At 48.1% G+C, this 17,749-nt stretch overlaps 5 protein-coding genes across 5 annotated transcripts; 2 read left to right on the forward strand and 3 right to left on the reverse strand.

Moving 5' to 3' along the window:
- Positions 1-351: 351 nt before the first annotated feature.
- PEX2_010040 (putative DUF221 domain protein) lies at positions 352-3,272 on the reverse strand (the record flags this gene model as incomplete). Its single annotated transcript, XM_016738281.1, has 2 exons — positions 352-3,135; positions 3,186-3,272. The coding sequence occupies 2 exons, from the start codon at positions 3,270-3,272 to the stop codon at positions 352-354; spliced, it is 2,871 nt and encodes a 956-aa protein (XP_016594390.1).
- Positions 3,273-6,036: 2,764 nt separating this feature from the next.
- On the reverse strand, positions 6,037-6,371 carry PEX2_010050 (Glucose-repressible protein Grg1; the record flags this gene model as incomplete). The annotated part of the gene is made up of 3 exons (XM_016738282.1): positions 6,037-6,053; positions 6,111-6,294; positions 6,357-6,371. 3 exons carry the CDS (start codon positions 6,369-6,371, stop codon positions 6,037-6,039), a joined length of 216 nt encoding a protein of 71 aa, XP_016594391.1.
- Positions 6,372-7,694: 1,323 nt separating this feature from the next.
- Positions 7,695-9,383, reverse strand: PEX2_010060 (uncharacterized protein; the record flags this gene model as incomplete). The annotated part of the gene is made up of 1 exon (XM_016738283.1): positions 7,695-9,383. The coding sequence occupies one exon, from the start codon at positions 9,381-9,383 to the stop codon at positions 7,695-7,697; it is 1,689 nt and encodes a 562-aa protein (XP_016594392.1).
- An 822-nt stretch (positions 9,384-10,205) lies between these two features.
- On the forward strand, positions 10,206-13,644 carry PEX2_010070 (Tetrapeptide transporter, OPT1/isp4; the record flags this gene model as incomplete). The annotated part of the gene is made up of 20 exons (XM_016738284.1): positions 10,206-10,567; positions 10,627-10,789; positions 10,845-10,855; positions 10,909-10,964; positions 11,017-11,122; positions 11,197-11,331; positions 11,387-11,436; positions 11,494-11,578; positions 11,643-11,765; positions 11,825-12,210; positions 12,269-12,312; positions 12,362-12,404; positions 12,455-12,557; positions 12,607-12,631; positions 12,690-12,820; positions 12,877-12,941; positions 13,009-13,159; positions 13,210-13,239; positions 13,300-13,522; positions 13,576-13,644. 20 exons carry the CDS (start codon positions 10,206-10,208, stop codon positions 13,642-13,644), a joined length of 2,361 nt encoding a protein of 786 aa, XP_016594393.1.
- Positions 13,645-14,274: 630 nt separating this feature from the next.
- On the forward strand, positions 14,275-17,554 carry kin1 (putative serine/threonine protein kinase Kin1; the record flags this gene model as incomplete). Its single annotated transcript, XM_016738285.1, has 3 exons — positions 14,275-14,865; positions 14,921-15,548; positions 15,606-17,554. 3 exons carry the CDS (start codon positions 14,275-14,277, stop codon positions 17,552-17,554), a joined length of 3,168 nt encoding a protein of 1,055 aa, XP_016594394.1.
- Between the last annotated feature and the right edge of the window lie 195 nt (positions 17,555-17,749).

The raw sequence follows: 17,749 nt of genomic DNA on the forward strand, positions 1-17,749 counted from the left end.
TAGAAATGAGACTGGCAATCCCGTTTCCGTCAAATGGTTGTGTGCAATGAGTTCGCAGAGATGCCTGCCGCACTATGTCTAAGAGCATACTGTTGAATTAAGAGCTGGACTAGTAATCGAGAACCACGTGGTGGAAAATTTTGATACTTTAATATTGAAGTTGTCCACTTCATATGTACATGGTGATTTCCAAAAGCATGTCTAACGCAGACAAAAAGATTTAATCGTGACCTTCGTGTTTAAAAATGACGCTGAGTACCCCCGAGAAATGTTGTTCGCCAGGTGGAATACAAAAAGGCTATACAAATGCAGATGTTTGGCCCCGCAGGACTAATATGAACAAATCCCAGCTTACCGCTGTGCACGGTAAGCGTCGTAGGAAGTGTAAGAGGGTTCATCGTCCTGGCCTAAAGGTCCATAACCACCGGTCCGCCAACGACCGAGCGGATTTGTGATATCCGTCTGCGCGGGAACCTGTGCATGACTGAGTAGTCTGGATTCCGCCTCGTCTGTGTTCGAGTATGCTCCAGAGGTACCGCTGTCGCCCCGCGATAGCGGCACACGGAAGGCCGGGTGAACCAGTCCTGTCGGGTCAGAATGGTCGTAACCATTTTGCATATGTAGCGGTGGTATTGATGGCAGAGAGGGTGTCGGTGATGAGGCACGAGATGAGCCGGGAGACCATTCGCCTCTTAGAGTACTGCGGGGCGTGTGCGAGCGCTCTGTCATCAGATCCTCGGGTCGGCCGTAGATGCCGCCTCCGAACTCCTCTCGGAAGTCTGCTCGATCCTTGTAGTACGAGAAATCGAGATGGTTCTCCGGGACGACCTCGAATGGCGCGGGTTCGGCAGGCTTGCCGGGTTGAGATGCAAGCATCGGGTTCATTGCAATGTCTGAGTACTCGCCGCCCGTATCTCCCTGGTCTAGACGACCCTGGTAGATTTCCTTGAGTGCCGCGGCTGCCTTGGCGTGCACCATAGGTGTCAATAGGGGTTTGTACAGGGCAGGGTGTCCGAACTTGGTGTTGAGACGGTCTGATGCCTTCTTGTCGGACGGGTTCACGCCCAAGGCCTCGGAATCGCTTAGATTTGCACGGTTGTAGAACTCGCAATCGGAGTCGAACGTCTTCACGCAATAGATCTTGAACCCAATCATCAAGAAAGGTAGGGGCATCACGCAGTACACCATGTTCCACGTGCCGCTCGACTTGGCAACGAGGGCGATAATCACGTTGGCAAGAATAGTAGCGAAGATCAAGCGATTGACTAAAACTCGCCAAAACCCACCACCGGACTCATTCTTGGTCACAAACACGTACATCAATAGATATTTTTTCAACATGGCATCCACACCAAAGTACAATGCCGTCACTGGCAGTACAATGGGTTGCAAGGTAGCGAAACAGAAAGCCACGGTGGCATAGAAAAGGAAGTAGTTGTAGTAACTGGCGTAGTCGAATGGCGGCGGTGCAGTCCACTCAATTGCCTGTCGGGGTGTGGGTGCAAGGAACGTCTTGGAGAACCAAACCCAAAACATAGTGACCAGCTGCACAAGATCAATAGCAGCGCCAAGATTGCGCTGCAAAAGATACGTCACCCAAAACGGCGACACAGTGCATAGAGCGCTTACCAACTTGGCATACATCCGGCTTTCCAAGATGGCTTGCCAAGCGTCTTCATGGTTCTTGGTTTTGTCAACCACGAACGACACAAAGTACCAAGCAGCCGAGAAAAGCGAAAAGACGATCAGATTGTTGAAAACGAAGAACGCATACAAATGCCCCAGCACGTGTCGCTCTCGGGATGTTTTTGTCTTGCTGCCACCTTTAATAGAAAGTCGACGGAAGATGACCGGAAGCGCCAGATACACGAGCGAAGTCAGTGCGGGAGACGCAATACCCTGGACAGCAGCCCAAACATTTGGGTTCCCTGCCAGCGAGGTCTGGAACGCCGGCCATACCAAACCCAGATTTGACAGATTGGACAAGAAAATGGCAATCAGACCGTTAGGAACAATCCAGACAAGTGTCAAACATGTCACCCAGAAAAGATTGACTAGTCGCTTCCACTTGCGTGCTGATTTTGTAAGTGGCAGGTTTTCCCAGATGATATCGCTGGGTCGTGGCGCAAGAGCAATAGTGATGCCCTCAGGGCGCTTGCGGCGAGCGTTCCATGCTACAGCATGAGCGTGCTCGATATTGTCCCAGCTGGCAAAGCCGTAGGGCATTGCGTTTCGGCGATCAATCGACGCACGTCCATGCTTGATTTCCTCCTCTAAGACGCGGATTCGGACGGATAGATAATCGATCGCATCCACTTTACTGCCGGGGAGTTGGTTGCGTTGTCGGCGAGGGGGACGTAGAGTAGGTCTTTTCGCGGGCAATCTGTCCGGGTTCTTGAGGTACTTGGCCAAAACGGACTCGAGTTCTCGGACAACTTCCTCATGTTCTTTGATGATCCGGGGTAAGTCCCTGACATTACGGCCAATCGCAGCTCGTGGGAGGGCCGCGGTTGGATTAACCTTGTCAGTCAGCCGCAGGATACCTTCATCGGTACGACTATTGGGAGGAATGTCCGTGACCATCAAGGTTCTGGCATGCAGACTGCGCTGGTATTCAGAGCTTTGGAAATATTGCCTCCGCAGGTTCCGTACAACGCGATAGTTCCTCCACAAAAAGAAAACAACAATGAGATCAAAAGCCCAGGCACATACGACCTGACTCCAGATAGCCATGGGGTTGGTGATGTTGAGGGGTGTCATCATATTGAAGGCAGAAGCTGCCGATGTGTCAGTAACCCCCTTGCTTTGTGTGACATTGACGGGTATCATGACGAGACAGCCGATTATGCTGAGAAAGATGAAGATATTCCGGCACATTTTTGTAAAGCGGAGGAAGATTGCGGCGTCCAGGCCGACTGTCTCGATCAGCTGCGGTTCTCGTGTATTGATGACCGGTTTGACCCAGGCGAAGAAGCCCTTGCCCACCGGGGGCGGAGTGTGTTTGAGGTCTGCATGCTTGACTTTGGGCGCATAGACAAGTGAGTGACGGGGTCGAATAAGGGAGAAGAGGAGAGCGAGGAGGACAGTGACGCCAATCGAGGTGCCCAGTGAGGCCCAAATAGCAGTAACTGTAAACTGCGACTTGTCAGCATGGTGTTCTCTCTCCCAATACAATTCCAACTTACTGCAGAGCGAAATGGATTCGCTATAAGCTCGAGGAAAGTATCCGCTCCATCCGTGCGAGCATGCAAGCTCAAGTGATGTAGATCCATTACGTCAAGGCAGAAACGAATGGCGATCCGGCATGAACGAGTGGCCGGAGGAAATCAAGAGCCCAGCATTCAGATGAATGGGAATAGATTTAAACGAAGGGAATGGAGAATGGGAGATTGTAAAGAGATGGGGAAAACGAGCGGAGGTGAGACAAAGATAATGCGCACGCATGAAAGAAAAAAAGGTGAACTCTGTTTGGTCTGGACTGGTTATTATTAGAATTGGGTCACTGGAGTTATTGGTTTCTTGGCCAATTTAGCGTCGCTGATCTCCGCCGTTAAAAATGGGAGCCACCACGAGCCGCTTTTCTTCAATATGAAGCCCTCACACCGAGGACAATCAATGTAATTCCCACGGCTCTGGAGATTAGATTTTGCATCAACATAAACTGGCGTTCCCTGTGGCGCCCCAACACGTTTCAACTCCTTGCTGACCCATCTACTGCCATGTCATTGGCAATCCACTAGCCTGCGTGAAGTGGCACACCAATCAATTGCCCAAAGTAGAAATAGTCTGGAACATTGCGATTGTTGGGTCCAAGGTACCACTGACACAACCTTGGAAGACATTGGAGTCATGTAGGTCCCTAGGTACATCCACGGTTGTGCCACCTATGGGCTTTTGTTCTTCAGGGCTTCCAGTTGTTTGAGGCATTTGTATCCGGTTTGTTGCCTGAGGCATCAATTGATGCCTGAATACATACATTCCTCAAGGGCCCTTGTTGACAAGATACAAGTGAACGAGTCTGAGGTTTGGTTTTCTCCTAATTCCAAGATAAAATATAGGAATGGTCAGCCGTGGAAATTTAACTGTACAATATGCCATTTGATAGCCTCTTTAAGGTCAATCTAATGACTGTGGTTTATTACTCGGTTCCTTCCCATTAAACACACCATGAAGGTTGTAAGATGCGTCCAGTACCAGACATAAATTTCCCCACAAGAAAATTCGGTAAGATATGAAACGCTACCCTTCGAGTAATCCCCATTCGTTGACCCTTCATTCAGCATACTGTGGCGAGGGCCACGAGGCTCCCGCGCGGCCAAGAGTGGTGACCATTTTCAAGACCCCGTGCATGATGTTTTGCACTTAAAGCTTGAGGTCATATCTGATTTTTTCTCATCGCACGTGCAGGTGGTCGACTGCGATTTGAGAGTGTGACCGCAGGTGTATGAGATCATGTTATAGCACATCGTGTCGTGTTGGGAGGTGGGAGACCAGCTATATACAAGGTTTTTAGTCGGAACAGTGTATTAAGGGAGGCGGTAGGCATACTCTAGACTTTCGGAAATAAAGTTCTTGTTATTAGGCTTAGATTGGATGAGGTTTTTTTCTAAAAAAGAGTGGGCGGTTTTCTGGCCGTTTATATATACAGTCATATGAACGATTTAAAAGGCCATAGACCAAATAAAGAGCCTCGTCACTTGGCAAATGGTCATGAGGTGGAATTAGTTTGTTTGCTTCGCATTTTGAGCCAGCTATTGGTTAGAAGGCTGGATTCTGATGAGAGCAGCTGAGCGGGGTAAGCAAGAATCGCGGAGCTCTATGCCACAAACTGAGTGCTGACAGCGCACGCTCAAGGCTGCTTACTGGGATGAAGTCTCTTATCGCAAGACTGGTAAGAAGCCAGGAGTCCCGATCTTGATTCATGCATTCCTCCCTAACGATGAGTTCAGCCGCATCGGTCACCTGGGCACCCAATAATACTAGAACAAGCGCCTACCATCTCCGGTCTATGGCCGCTGGCCTATGCACTACCCTATGTGTCGCTCCTCTCCAACCGGTGTATTTGTAGAATTTGTTGACAATGCCACTCCGCACGAATGGAGACCTTAAATACAATAAGAAGGGGCCTCGCCCATACCCGTTTCTTGGCGGTTTGCGGTCGAGGGTCTAGACCCGTGGGCCCGGTACGGGTTAAGGAATATTTTCTTGATTGTTCTCTTCATGGCCTTTCTCAATTTACCGTCACCTAGCGGTATGTTGTAATCTTTACATAAATATCCATGAATTTTCTGCAGTGTATCCGTAATATCTGTCATCGATCTTTCGTGTTCATGTATATATTGACAACGTCTGTCGGTTATTCAAAGTGAGACGTCACTGCCCTTCGTCAGCTTAGAAAAAGAGCGGAAAGGATTGGCACCCAGATGCCTTCGTCTCCTCTCGCCTGAATTCGCTTTTTCCATGGACAATTAATCTCTGGAATACCGTGGGTACATGGATTAGATATCCTTGAGGAACAAATCCAATAACGGGACTTTCGGGCCAATAGTGGAACTTTCAAGCCATGGCTTGTGACCTAAATCATGTAAACTGCCTAGTTGTATCTTTGAATTGAAAGAGGATTCCATTTTCAAAGTTAAGACGTCTATCTCTCCCGCCCCGATGCAGCCCACGCCGTGGCATTGGTGCTCGAGCGAGTATTTCCAGCTGAAGAACTTCAAAGTAGCCCAGAAAGAGGCACTATTGTCTGCACGTAAGATAATTTAGTTTGGGTTGAAATTTTGAAACGCATGCCCTCAATGCGTGTTTCGTATGTTTCTATTAAATACCATGTGCATGGCAAATGCGGCGGACTATCCTGGTACTTTATAATTTATAATGAAGAGTGCTTATAATAAGAGAGCATGTTTTACAAGTCTGTTTGACAACTTTGTGAATCGTAGATGGTATTATTCGCTATTTACATCGTGATATCATCAAAAAGACAGTAATTTTGCCTAAATGGTGTACAGAACAAGTGGCTCGAGTTCCGACACTTTAGTTCTTGGCAGCCTCTGCATCATTGTTAGCACTATTCTCTAAGCGACTTTGTTCAAAAGGTTTTAGCTTACCCTTGTGGACATCGGCCTTGGTGTTGTGGGAAAGCTCGTCCTTCTTGTCGACAAGTGCGTCCTTGGCAGCGCTGGCACGGGTGGAAACATTGGCATCGCTGCTCTTAGCGACGTTCTTGTTGGCCTCCTTGGAAGCCTCAGCTCCAGTGCCCTGAATGGTCTCAGCGACGTAGTTAACGGCTTGCTGTAATTTTTGTGTTAGTCAACTATATGAGGCATGTACAGAGAGTTGGGTTGATGACGCACCTTGGCAGTCTCCATTGTGAATGTGGAAGTTGGGAAATGTGGGTTTGAAAGGTTTGTTTGTGATTGAGGAAGATTGAGTTGTGATGAAGAAAGGAATAGTTTTTCTGGGGAAGTAGAGGGGATATTTATATTGTTCTGGGGGTGCCATCTGGGCAGGGGCAATGATGTCATGACGTCATTTATGAAAGGCCCGTACCTAGCGGGAACAGCCCAGTTTCCAACTTCAAGGTCACATACGAAGTGTACATTGCCAAGTGTTGGTATCCAAAAGCATAAAACCCTGGAAGCTTGGTGGCTGTAACCCCAGATCCATCCACACTTTACAGTTTCTATTTTCTGACCTGCCTTTTTGACCTTACTGACATCACCAATTATATGCATTGGGATACAGACTTAGATCTACAACATTTGCACTGTGCGACACGCGTGAGCATGATTTGCAGTTCTGATAGAAAAGTCCTACTCAAACATTCTATTCTCTCCCATAGCCCATTCTTCAAACTTGAGAGGCAATTCCATATATCCCCCAGACTGTTCCCGGACCCACCAACCTTGGAATCTGGCTGAATGACGTAGGAACACCTTTACCCCGACAAGGCAACAGAATGGTTCCATGGAAGATTGTACTGCGATGATCGTGGTTTAGGTATGGAGAATAAACGACATTTAGCGTGCACCTGACGTACAGTTGAGGCAAATTGAAGCCCATGTTGTGGTTGTTTATTAATAATTAGTTTCGTTGAAAAAAAGAAAGATCTTTTAAGGTAAACCTTTCACTAACTAAGCCACGATAAGGCTAAATCCCAAGTTGAACATACTTTGTACCAAACACGCGGGGTTGAACACTGCACAATACTATACAGGCCTGCCATGGGCTTCCAAGTTGGTCCATGCAGGTCATACATGACTAGCGCCGAGCTTTTTGTATGGGGCCTATGACGTAGCCCATCTGGTATCCCATAGTCATCTAGACTACCTTTGGGCCTTTGGAAGGGCTAGTTGTAGAGTCCCCCGGTATCTGAATCCACCAATGAGAATGAAAAAAGAACTCCCCCTGTAGCACGCCGTCACAGAGGTCAAACCATTTATTGGGTTGTATTCCTTCGAAGGTCGGAGGAATCCAATTATTGTAGCCGACCTCAGTGGAGAAGTCATTACGAGTCTGCCAGAAAAACTTGAGCGATGCTAGTGTTCAAGGGTGAGGCTCTGAAGCGGCAAGGACAAAACATGTACATAGGTAGTTCGTACTTTCGCCAGCTAGATTCATTGGAGATAGGCAATGATATTTGATATGTTTATTTGTTTCTCCTAGCCCTGTCCGTCGCGATGAAATAGCTTTTATAAGGAATAGAATTTCCAAGACGGCTTGTGTTCACGCGATAACGGTTGATCTTGCATCAAGGCCCGCGCCAACTCTATTGGCATACAATTCTCCTTCAAAAACCGGTCATGGAATTCCTTTTCACCAAGATGCCCCATCTCAACAGTCTCCTTTCGCAGTGCATATATTTGTAATGCACCCAGCATATAACCGGCCTGATACAATGGCGAATAATCGCCATTCAATGATCGTCTCACTTCTCCTTCTGCGGTGGCACGTTCGTGTCCGACTTGATCGACCAGTAAATCAATACACTCCTGAGGAGCCATCTGTCCAAGATGGAACTTAATGGAGAATATAATTCGGGCGCATCGATGAAGCCGCCAAAACAACATCCCAATCCTGTTCTGCGGCGTCTTTTTAAACCGTTCGTCATTCCATAGAATGAATTCCCAATACAGAGCCCATCCTTCAATCCAAAACGGGGTGTCGAATAGGCGACGGTAGGGTCTATATCTCGCAATCATGTGCATCTGCAAATGGTGTCCGGGTATCATCTCATGGAAGACCGTAGCGCGGGAGAAGTGGATGTTGTTCCCGCGCATCCCCATCAGCTTGGCTTCATGATCCATCTGGTCGGTTGGATACGAGACAATGATACACTCTCCTCCGAGGAAGAAAGGGTTTATTTTCTGGCGCTCAGGCGACATCATAAACATCTGCCAATTTTCCTTGGCCACCGGTGGAACGGTGACGAGTTGGTGATCTTCGACAAAGGAGATTGCTTCCATCGTGAGATCTCGGACTAATTCCGTTTGTTTTCCTGGGTCGACAAAGTCATTCTTGACTTCTTCCAGGGCCTGCTTCCAATTGTCCCCGAACCCCATGCTACGTGATGCATTTTTCAGTTCACCAACACACCATTTGAACTCCTTCTCTCCGATCGAGATAAGTTCTTCCGGTGTGTAGGCAATCATTTCGCCCAAGAGCTCACTAAGCAAACCCTCTCGACCGATAGGATCGCCCACTATCGCATCTTCGTTGCCTGGGCGGATGCCAGCCAAGTTTTCTCGGATACTTGCTGAAACATCTTTCAGGCCCTTTTCCACAACCCCATATGGATGGGACACCCACCAGTTGAATGACGGATCGTAGCCTTTGTAGAATTCGAACCATTCTTTCAGGTTATCGTGTAATGAGTCTATGTTCCTCGCCGCTCTAAACGCAATTGTTTTCTCCATCCGGATCTTGGTCGAGTCATTATTGACCATGTCTATCACGGCTGTGATTTGAGACTGGGATTCAACAAGCTTCTGGGCAGCGTCTTTTGAATTCATCGACACTACCATAGCACGAGCCTCACACAGCTCGAGCAGCGTATCTGAAAATGGTAGAAGCAGTGCGGTCTTTTCATCCTGTTTACGGTCGAGTTCTAACTCGCGGAGCTCCCTTTCTAGATAGTTTCTCATGAGAAGATAATCTACCTTCCCTTGTTGATCATAAAGATCAAAGGGTTGGCTGCGGAGGGAGTCGAGCTCAGAGGTAAGGAACTCGCGTAACTTTTGTGTTCTTCTTGGAGATATTTTGATTGGGAAAAATTCCTTAATATCTTTGAGGTCCTCAGTGATTCGCTCAATCCTGTCCCGCATTGTGTCGGCTTGGGCACGCTGGATGGCAATGCCCCTGGGCGAGGTGACAGATACCATGGCAGGCAAGATCCGGTTATCGCTCTATTTCGGTCGGAAATAGATCAATTTTCCTGTTGAAATTGAGTCTCAGGGGCAGGAAATCAGAATAAGAAAAGATGTGTAGTGCAGAGGGAGTCCTTTCCTAGGACTGGACTAAGCCCAAGATTGAAAAAGAAAAGGATAGGCTTGGCTAAAACAGAATCTAGACGATCCTTGCAATGCATTTGATTGAAATCAATAGATCCTACCATAATTTACTACATCGGGTGGTGTATCCGACATTGTACCACATATCGCTAGTTGGTCCGAATGGTTGATTTTGGTCATATCGTACGGACTGCCTTAGTTTATAAAGTTGCGTACTCTTTCTCCGCATTTATACCTAAAGCAGTACTTTGTTATCTCGACGGAATGATAACATATAGTGGGGGTCCAAGGGGGACTAGGGGTAATGCTGGAATGCGGGGAAAGGAAGCAAATGCTACATTGTGTTTGGAGGAGAAACTGATTATTTTAGGGACTGGACCGGCAAGGGGACCGGGCCGGGGTGAATTTGTCTACATACATGCCTACATAGGTACATAATATAGCCATTGCCAAGTCAAGATAAGAAAAGCTAAGCTCAATTGACGCCTTATACCGAGTAGTACAGGCCTTGGCTCTTCGCTATGATAGATAGTCTTTAATCTCTCCCATTTCACCTCTCTGTTTTTATTTCTTTCTATTTAAGTTTTGAATAATCCCCGTCTCTGTCCTACTATCATGTCTAGAGGCTTTTAACTCCAAGTCGATCGCCCAGTTAAATCCTAGTCAGGCAACCTGCTACCCTATTGTTACAGAATGGGTTCACACCTGCCTGTCACAGATGGCCTTGACCCATCACAGCTCCACATGCCAAACGATAATGGCAAGTCAGCGAGCGATACGATCCAAGAGTTACACAAGGTCCAAATCGCCCATCAGTGGGATCCAAATTTGCCGCAGGAGAAGATCGATGCTATTAATGAGGCAGTCAAAACAGGTGATCAGGAAAAGGCTGCGGAGTTAGAAAAGACTCTAGCCCAGGAGTCTCAATATGAGTCTGTTCGTGCCGCGGTGCGCAACACAGATGGCGGAGAAGTTGCAAACACCGTGCGTGCCTGGGTGCTGGGTATGTTTTTCACTACTCTTGGAAGTGGGCTCAATATGTTCCTAAGCATGAGGTTTGTTTTCATTCCGATCTAGTCTCTAAGTAGGAAATGGTTTACTCATCTTGCATTAGGAGTCCTGCTATCTCGTTCCCCGCTATTGTCGTGCAGTTGCTGGTCTATCCTATGGGTTGTTTGTGGGCCAAGACAATGCCAACTCGGAAATTCAATACATTTGGAGCGGAATGGACGTTGAATACAGGTCCTTTCACTATAAAAGAGCATGCAGTCATCACAGTAAGCTCTTGGATGTTGATTCTCAAAAATAAATAAAGCTAACCTTTTTTTTTAGATCATGGCCAAGTTTGTGGATCTTGATCATAAGCTTTTTGGGATCAATGCTAAGCAATATATAGTGTGTCAATCGGTTATGCTTATTGTACAGATGCACTCTTGGCATTGAAAGCAAAGCGTAAGCAATACATCTTGTGCTAGATAAGTCTCTCTCTAACACGCTCTCTCAGCACTCTATAATATGGAACTTGGATGGGGATTCCAGCTTTTATTCGCTCTGAGCAGTCAGGTAGTCGGTATGTCACTGGCTGGCATTTTCCGCCGTTTCCTGGTTTGGTAGGTTGGAGCCTTCTCTGCCAAGATAGCCCCATACTCATAATGCCAAGGCCTGCTGCTATGATGTGGCCAAGCCAATTTGCGAACACTTCCTTATTTTATGCTCTTCACGACTGGAGCTCTTCGGATGAATCGGAGACACACGGATGGAGCATCTCACGCTACCGATATTTTCTATATGTGACAATTGGAGCTTTTGTCTGGTACTGGTAAGGCTCTCTAGTTTCAATATGAACTACATATGCTAATTTCTTCGAACTGCAGGATACCGGGAGTCCTATGGCAAGGACTCTCTGTTTTTGCTTTTGTCACCTGTAAGGTCCCGTTGACTCGTTTCATTCCTGCCTACGCTGACTTTTACTTACCTGTAGGGATCCGACCCAACAATGTGGTTTTGAACCAGTTGTTCGGAGGCTTTACAGGACTTTCCCTCATTCCTATCACATTTGATTGGACGTAAGATTTATAGCCCTCGTCCCTCGCAGAACTCCTGAAAGAATGTAAAGCTAATTATACCCAGCTATGTTTCTGCATATCTTGGAGATCCACTTTTGGCACCTGTCCATGCTCTTGTTAACACACTCATCGGGCTTGTGGTTTTTGTGATCATCACCACAATCGGGATCTCTTACTCTGGGGCTTTGTATGCTGCAATATCTCACCGGACTCACCGGACTCGTTTTAAGGCTGACAGCAATATAGGTACTCCGCCTATCTCCCTATCAACACGTCCAGCACCTATGACAACACACAAAATACCTACGATGTAACCAGGATCCTAGGTGCTAGTTTCTCTTTTGATGAGAAAAAATACAAGGCATACTCACCCATGTTCCTGGCTCCAACCTTTGCCTTGAACTATGGACTGTCGTTTGCGGCCCTCACAGCAGCTATTGTGCATGTTATTCTCTTCCATCGAAAGGAGATATGGCATCAATTCAGAGCTTCTCGGGAGCAGGAACCCGATATTCATCTCACCATGATGAAGAAGTACAAAGAAGCCCCTGATTGGTGGTATGCGGCACTATTCCTATTTTCGATCGCGTTAGGGCTTGCGGGCATTCTGGCATATGATTCGCAGCTTCCTTGTATGTGATGCTCCCAAGGTCCTCTATGTCTGATGATTAAACCTGACCAAATACATAGGGTGGGGCTTTTTTGTCTCGATCATCCTCGCCATGGTCTTTATAGTATGTTATGCTATCACTACTTGGGGGTTATTGTTGACTCAAATAACAGATTCCGACTTGCATGATTCTTGCCATCACCAATATTATGCTTTGTACGTGCGGCCATGAGCCTCTATTATGTGTGCAACGCTAATTTATATAGCGCTCAATGTTTTATCCCCGTTTTTGGCAGGTTTCATGATTCCAGGAAAGCCGATTGGGGTCATGGTATTCAAAGTCTTTAGCACCATCACATTGGGACAAGCGTAAGGATCAATCCTCTCTTTCTAGAATGAAGGCTGACCTTATCAATAGTCAAGTATACTGTGCAGATCTCAAAGTATGAAAATTCCTCCCCATGTCAGCGGACCAGATTGTTGACTCTTCTTCAACAACAGCTGGCTCATTATATGAAAGTGCCACCCCGCGTCACCTTCATGTGTCAAGTTGTTGCCACAATATGGGCAAGTATTGTTCAGATTGCAGTCATGAATTGGACTCTAGGCAATATCGATGAAGTTTGCACGCCGTATGTTATGCACATCTTTGGGAAGAGAACATGTTATTAACCATCTATGGCAATAGTACTCAGTCAGCGAGTTTCACATGTCCGAACGGAAGAGCATTCTTTTCATCCAGCATTGTGTGGGGTGAGTTTGCTTGGTCTCAAAAGTATATCTCAAAAGTATATCAACATATTACTGACTATTTATCTAGGTGTCATTGGCCCACAGCGCATGTTTGGACCCGGCGGCATGTACGTTCAAATACAGTGGTTCTGGCTGATCGGCGCTCTTCTTCCGGTGGTATTCTATGTTTTGATAAGAGTGTTCCCTCGGTCGAAGCTCAGGTTCCTAAACGCCCCTGTGTAAGTAACAGAAGCTCACCTTTGATGAAATATGCTAATAGTATCAACAGGATGCTGGGTGCTATGGCCTGGTTGCCTCCGTAAGTCTACAACGTTCCCGATGCTATTATTTGCGGTTACTAATACTGACCCTCTTACAGGGCTACCCCTTTGAGTTTCTCTTCTTGGGTTATCTTTGGCCTCATCTTTAACTACTGGATTCGACGCCGGTGGGGCGGTTGGTGGCATACTTACAACTATATCACCGCTGCAGGACTTGACTCGGGCCTCATTCTGTCCACCATTGTTATTTTCTTCGCGATTATTCTCCCGAATGTTTCGATACCCCAGTGGTGGGGAAATACAGCTCCATACAAGACCATGGTACGTAACTATATCCCGACATTTTTTGATGTGGGCCTAATGAGGAACATTAGGACTCTTTATATACTGCAGTTCGAAAGACTGTCGCAGATGGAGAGACTTTTGGACCGGAGAAGTGGTGATTTACTCACTTCTCATATCAATTATGATTTCCTTTTTGAAATTACATTATATAAATGCAGATCTATAATGTTCAATAACGTAACAGAGTACGGAGTACGGAGTAGCCTAACCTCGGGATATTTATAGCACCTTGGCGCACGTGATCCTGGCTCAAATGACCGTTAATAGTTCCCCCAGTGGTGCACATAGCCAGGTGGTGACGTGGTCACAGTTGCATTAAATGCATATCTACTCCGTATAGTTTTCCCTGAAAAATAAACAGTAACATAGAAGAATTAAAAGAACTTGTTCAAAAAAAAAAAAAGGGGGGGGGGGACATAGTGGGGGGGNAGCCTCAAACAGAATTTGGGTATCAACTCGAGAGCTTGCAACCTTGAAGTGTCGCTCGCCCCTAGACGATCTCCGCATCCCAACCTCCTCTTACTCTTAACCACCCCCACCCTCCATCTTCGTCCTTTTAGTATCATCATCTTTCATCGCATTTGCATCACGGGATTTGTTTCATCCTGTGAGCCAGTCCTCGCACCGCCTCAACTGTGCTCGGGGCCGAGCCCTGGCTGTGGCTTCCCTCACCTCTCCCCGCTCATTTCTTTGACCGCTCGAGACCCCTCTAAGGGGAACCATCCACGATGTCAGTACCGACGACTAAAACACCAACTGTGGTTCGCAGCCACTCAACTACCTCTCGTCCCTCTCGAGCCCCATCCGATCTCCCGCATCGAACACGCAGCGTGGCAGTCCGATCGTCAAATACGACCCAGCCTCCTCCTCCTCCTCCTATGCCAACTAACCTATCACATTCAAAAACTCCTTCTCAGGACCGACGTCCCCCTTCAAACCATACTGTACTTGAGGGTGCAGCCAGGCGTGAATTTGATGCATCGAATGTCGCGCGCATGCCTTCTCGTCGGGAAACGTCATCGGACCGATCTCAAGAACGCCCCTCGACTGCTCGAACTGAAACTGCCCGGAGGCACCAAAGAAATCCCTCAACGCAAAGCCGTCATCGAGACAGTGTTGATATGACGCCGAGCTCGGCTTCACAGCTGCCGCCACAACATGCGACCGCAGCAAGTGCCCCCGCAGCCGCAGCTGCAGCTGCACCTAAGCGACGGACTACGATCACGACGCCGACGGGTCAGTGGGCCCTAGGCAAAACAATAGGTGCTGGAAGTATGGGAAAAGTTAAACTGGCAAAAAATACAGAGACTGGAGAACAGGTACGAGTATTCAACTCTTTATTGTCTCACAGCACAATACTGACTACGGTCGCAGGTTGCCATTAAAATCGTGCCGCGACTCTCGACCGAGGAACATCGCACTAGTCGGGAGACCGAGAGAGCCGATCGCTCAAAGGAGATTCGAACGGCCCGAGAAGCGGCCATCGTCAGTCTAGTGAACCATCCGTATATCTGCGGCATGCGGGATGTTGTTCGCACATCATACCATTGGTATATGCTGTTTGAATACGTCAACGGTGGCCAAATGCTGGATTATATCATCTCCCACGGCAAACTGAAGGAAAAGCAGGCGCGCAAGTTCGCACGACAGATTGCTAGCGCATTGGATTACTGCCACCGCAACAGCATCGTGCATCGCGACCTGAAGATTGAGAACATCCTTATCAGTAAGACTGGTGATATCAAAATCATTGATTTTGGTCTCAGCAACTTGTTCTCCCCAAGGAGTCTTTTGAAGACATTCTGCGGTAGTCTGTATTTCGCTGCTCCGGAGTTGCTCCAAGCCAGACAATATACGGGACCCGAAGTTGATGTTTGGAGCTTTGGAATTGTCCTTTATGTCTTGGTTTGTGGAAAGGTACCTTTCGATGACCAGAGTATGCCTCAGCTGCATGCCAAAATCAAGAAAGGTGTGGTAGAGTATCCACCAGGTCTCAGTGCCGGTAAGTCAAGGTTGAAAGAATGATTTGTCTGGTTCCATTGCTGATTAGAATTCGCAGAGTGCCGCCACATTATATCACGCATGCTGGTCACTGATCCCAAGCAGCGTGCCAGCTTGGCCGAGATCATGAGCCATCCCTGGATGAATAAGGGGTTTAGTAACCCTCCGGAGAACCACCTTCCCCATCGCGAGCCTTTGCAGTTACCTCTGGATCAAGAGGTTGTTGAAAAGATGACCGGTTTCGACTTTGGGCCTCCGGAGTACATTACAGCTCAGTTGACTAAAGTACTGGAGTCCGAAGATTACCAACATGCTCTCCGGCTGTACTACCGCGAACAACAGCAGCCTGTTTCCAATCACCCAGAACGCAAACGAGGAGTGTTCGATTTCTACAAACGACGAAACTCTGCGGCTAGTCGTGATACTCTTTCCGCGCCTTCAGCCGAGGCGGTGCAACTAGGCAACGACCCTTTAAATGCTTACAGTCCGTTGGTGTCCACTTACCATCTAGTCAAAGAAAAGCTTGACAGAGAGCGGGCTGAAGCACGGCCTGGTGCCCTTGGCCTTCGTCAAACCCCCAGTGAAGTCCACGTGCCTGAGCTGCGGCCACCGGAAGCCGCCCACACCAATCAATACCAGTTGGCAGGAGACAAGGATACTGGACGACGATCTCGGCCACGGGCCCGCACCCATGGCGAGGACGAAGCCTCAGAAGGAATTAAGATACTTCATTCTACCTCGCCGTCTACGCACGCAGTCCCAACTTTGCCTCCCGATGTCCCCACCAGAAAAGAAAGCACTGCTGCTGGAATTTTAAGACGATTCAGCACTCGCAGGACCAAAGATCGCCACCGTGATGTGGATCGTGAACGCATCAGTACCCCCAACACACCCACACTCAACGTTCAGCCTCCTGCAGATTCAGCATCTCCGATGCACCGTGGCTTCAGCGTAAGGAGAACCCGGCGGGCTGAGCCATCTACAGGCGAGACCTCTTCGAATGATAGCCGGCCTCAGCAGGATCTTCTAGCGGCGCCAGGATCGTCGGAACACAATGGGCGGTCCAACAAATCCCTCGAGAGATCTACCAGTGTCAACTCGGCAGACTACCGAACTCGGAGAGCCGCACGGAGAAGTGATGCTGATACCTTGGACGTTCCTACAGACCGTCAACCGCCATCTACCAGTGACTCTGATCAAGTTGTTTCGAATAATCAGAAAGATCCGGCCACCGTGAGGGCTGGTGGACGCACTCACACAACGCGCACCATGTCGCTGGGACACGCCCGGCGAGAAAGTATTCAGGCACGCCGGGCCCGACGAGAAGCTACTCGAGAGGCCAACGTGCCCGAAGAGACCGATGTAGATATTTCCGGCGCAGGGACAGCACTGGAGAGTGCTAACGAGGGAGAAGATCTGTCCAAACCTGTGTTCCTTAAGGGTCTTTTCAGTGTTTCCACTACCAGCAGCAAACCTTTGCCCGTTATTCGGGCTGACATCATTCGGGTCTTGAGGCAGCTCGCGGTTGATTATGTCGAGATCAAGGGTGGGTTTAGCTGCCGTCACGCTCCCAGCATCGACCTCGACAAAGTGATTGATGTTGCCCCTCCCAGTCCAGAACGACAGGGGCAAGTATCAGGGCACCGTCGTCGTATCAGCTTTGGTGGCCTTCTCAACCACGATGAGAGCCAAAACGACAGCCGCACTGGGTCCTCCAAACTTCGTCAAACTCATGCTGCGCCGGATCGCAGTTTCACCACGAACTCGGACGGCTCAGATGAATATGTTGCACGAGAACATGGTGGTCCGGTCGGCGAACGTGTCGTCGGCGAAACCACTACCCGTGTACAGAGCGACACTGGAGAGAATCTCGTCCTCCGATTTGAAATCCTGATCGTGAAGGTGCCTCTGTTCTCCCTGCATGGTATTCAGTTCAAGAAGGTATCAGGCGGTATGTGGCAGTATCGAGAGATGGCGAAGAAGATTCTCGATGCATTGAAACTGTGACCTGTCCCAGTTGACATAAAAATTTTGGACATGGAACGTATACCATGACCACACCTCTTCCCTTGTCTCTGTGGCGCACAGTTGGCGATTTGTTTTGAGTTACATTCATCCACGACGCATCCGCACGCACGAGCATTCATCAATTTTGCCCCTTATCATTTGCATGTCCATCGCTATCTTTGCTTTTCCTCCTAT

This window comes from Penicillium expansum (assembly GCF_000769745.1).
Source record: "Penicillium expansum strain MD-8 chromosome Unknown contig25, whole genome shotgun sequence".
Taxonomy (NCBI): Eukaryota; Fungi; Ascomycota; class Eurotiomycetes; order Eurotiales; family Aspergillaceae; genus Penicillium; species Penicillium expansum.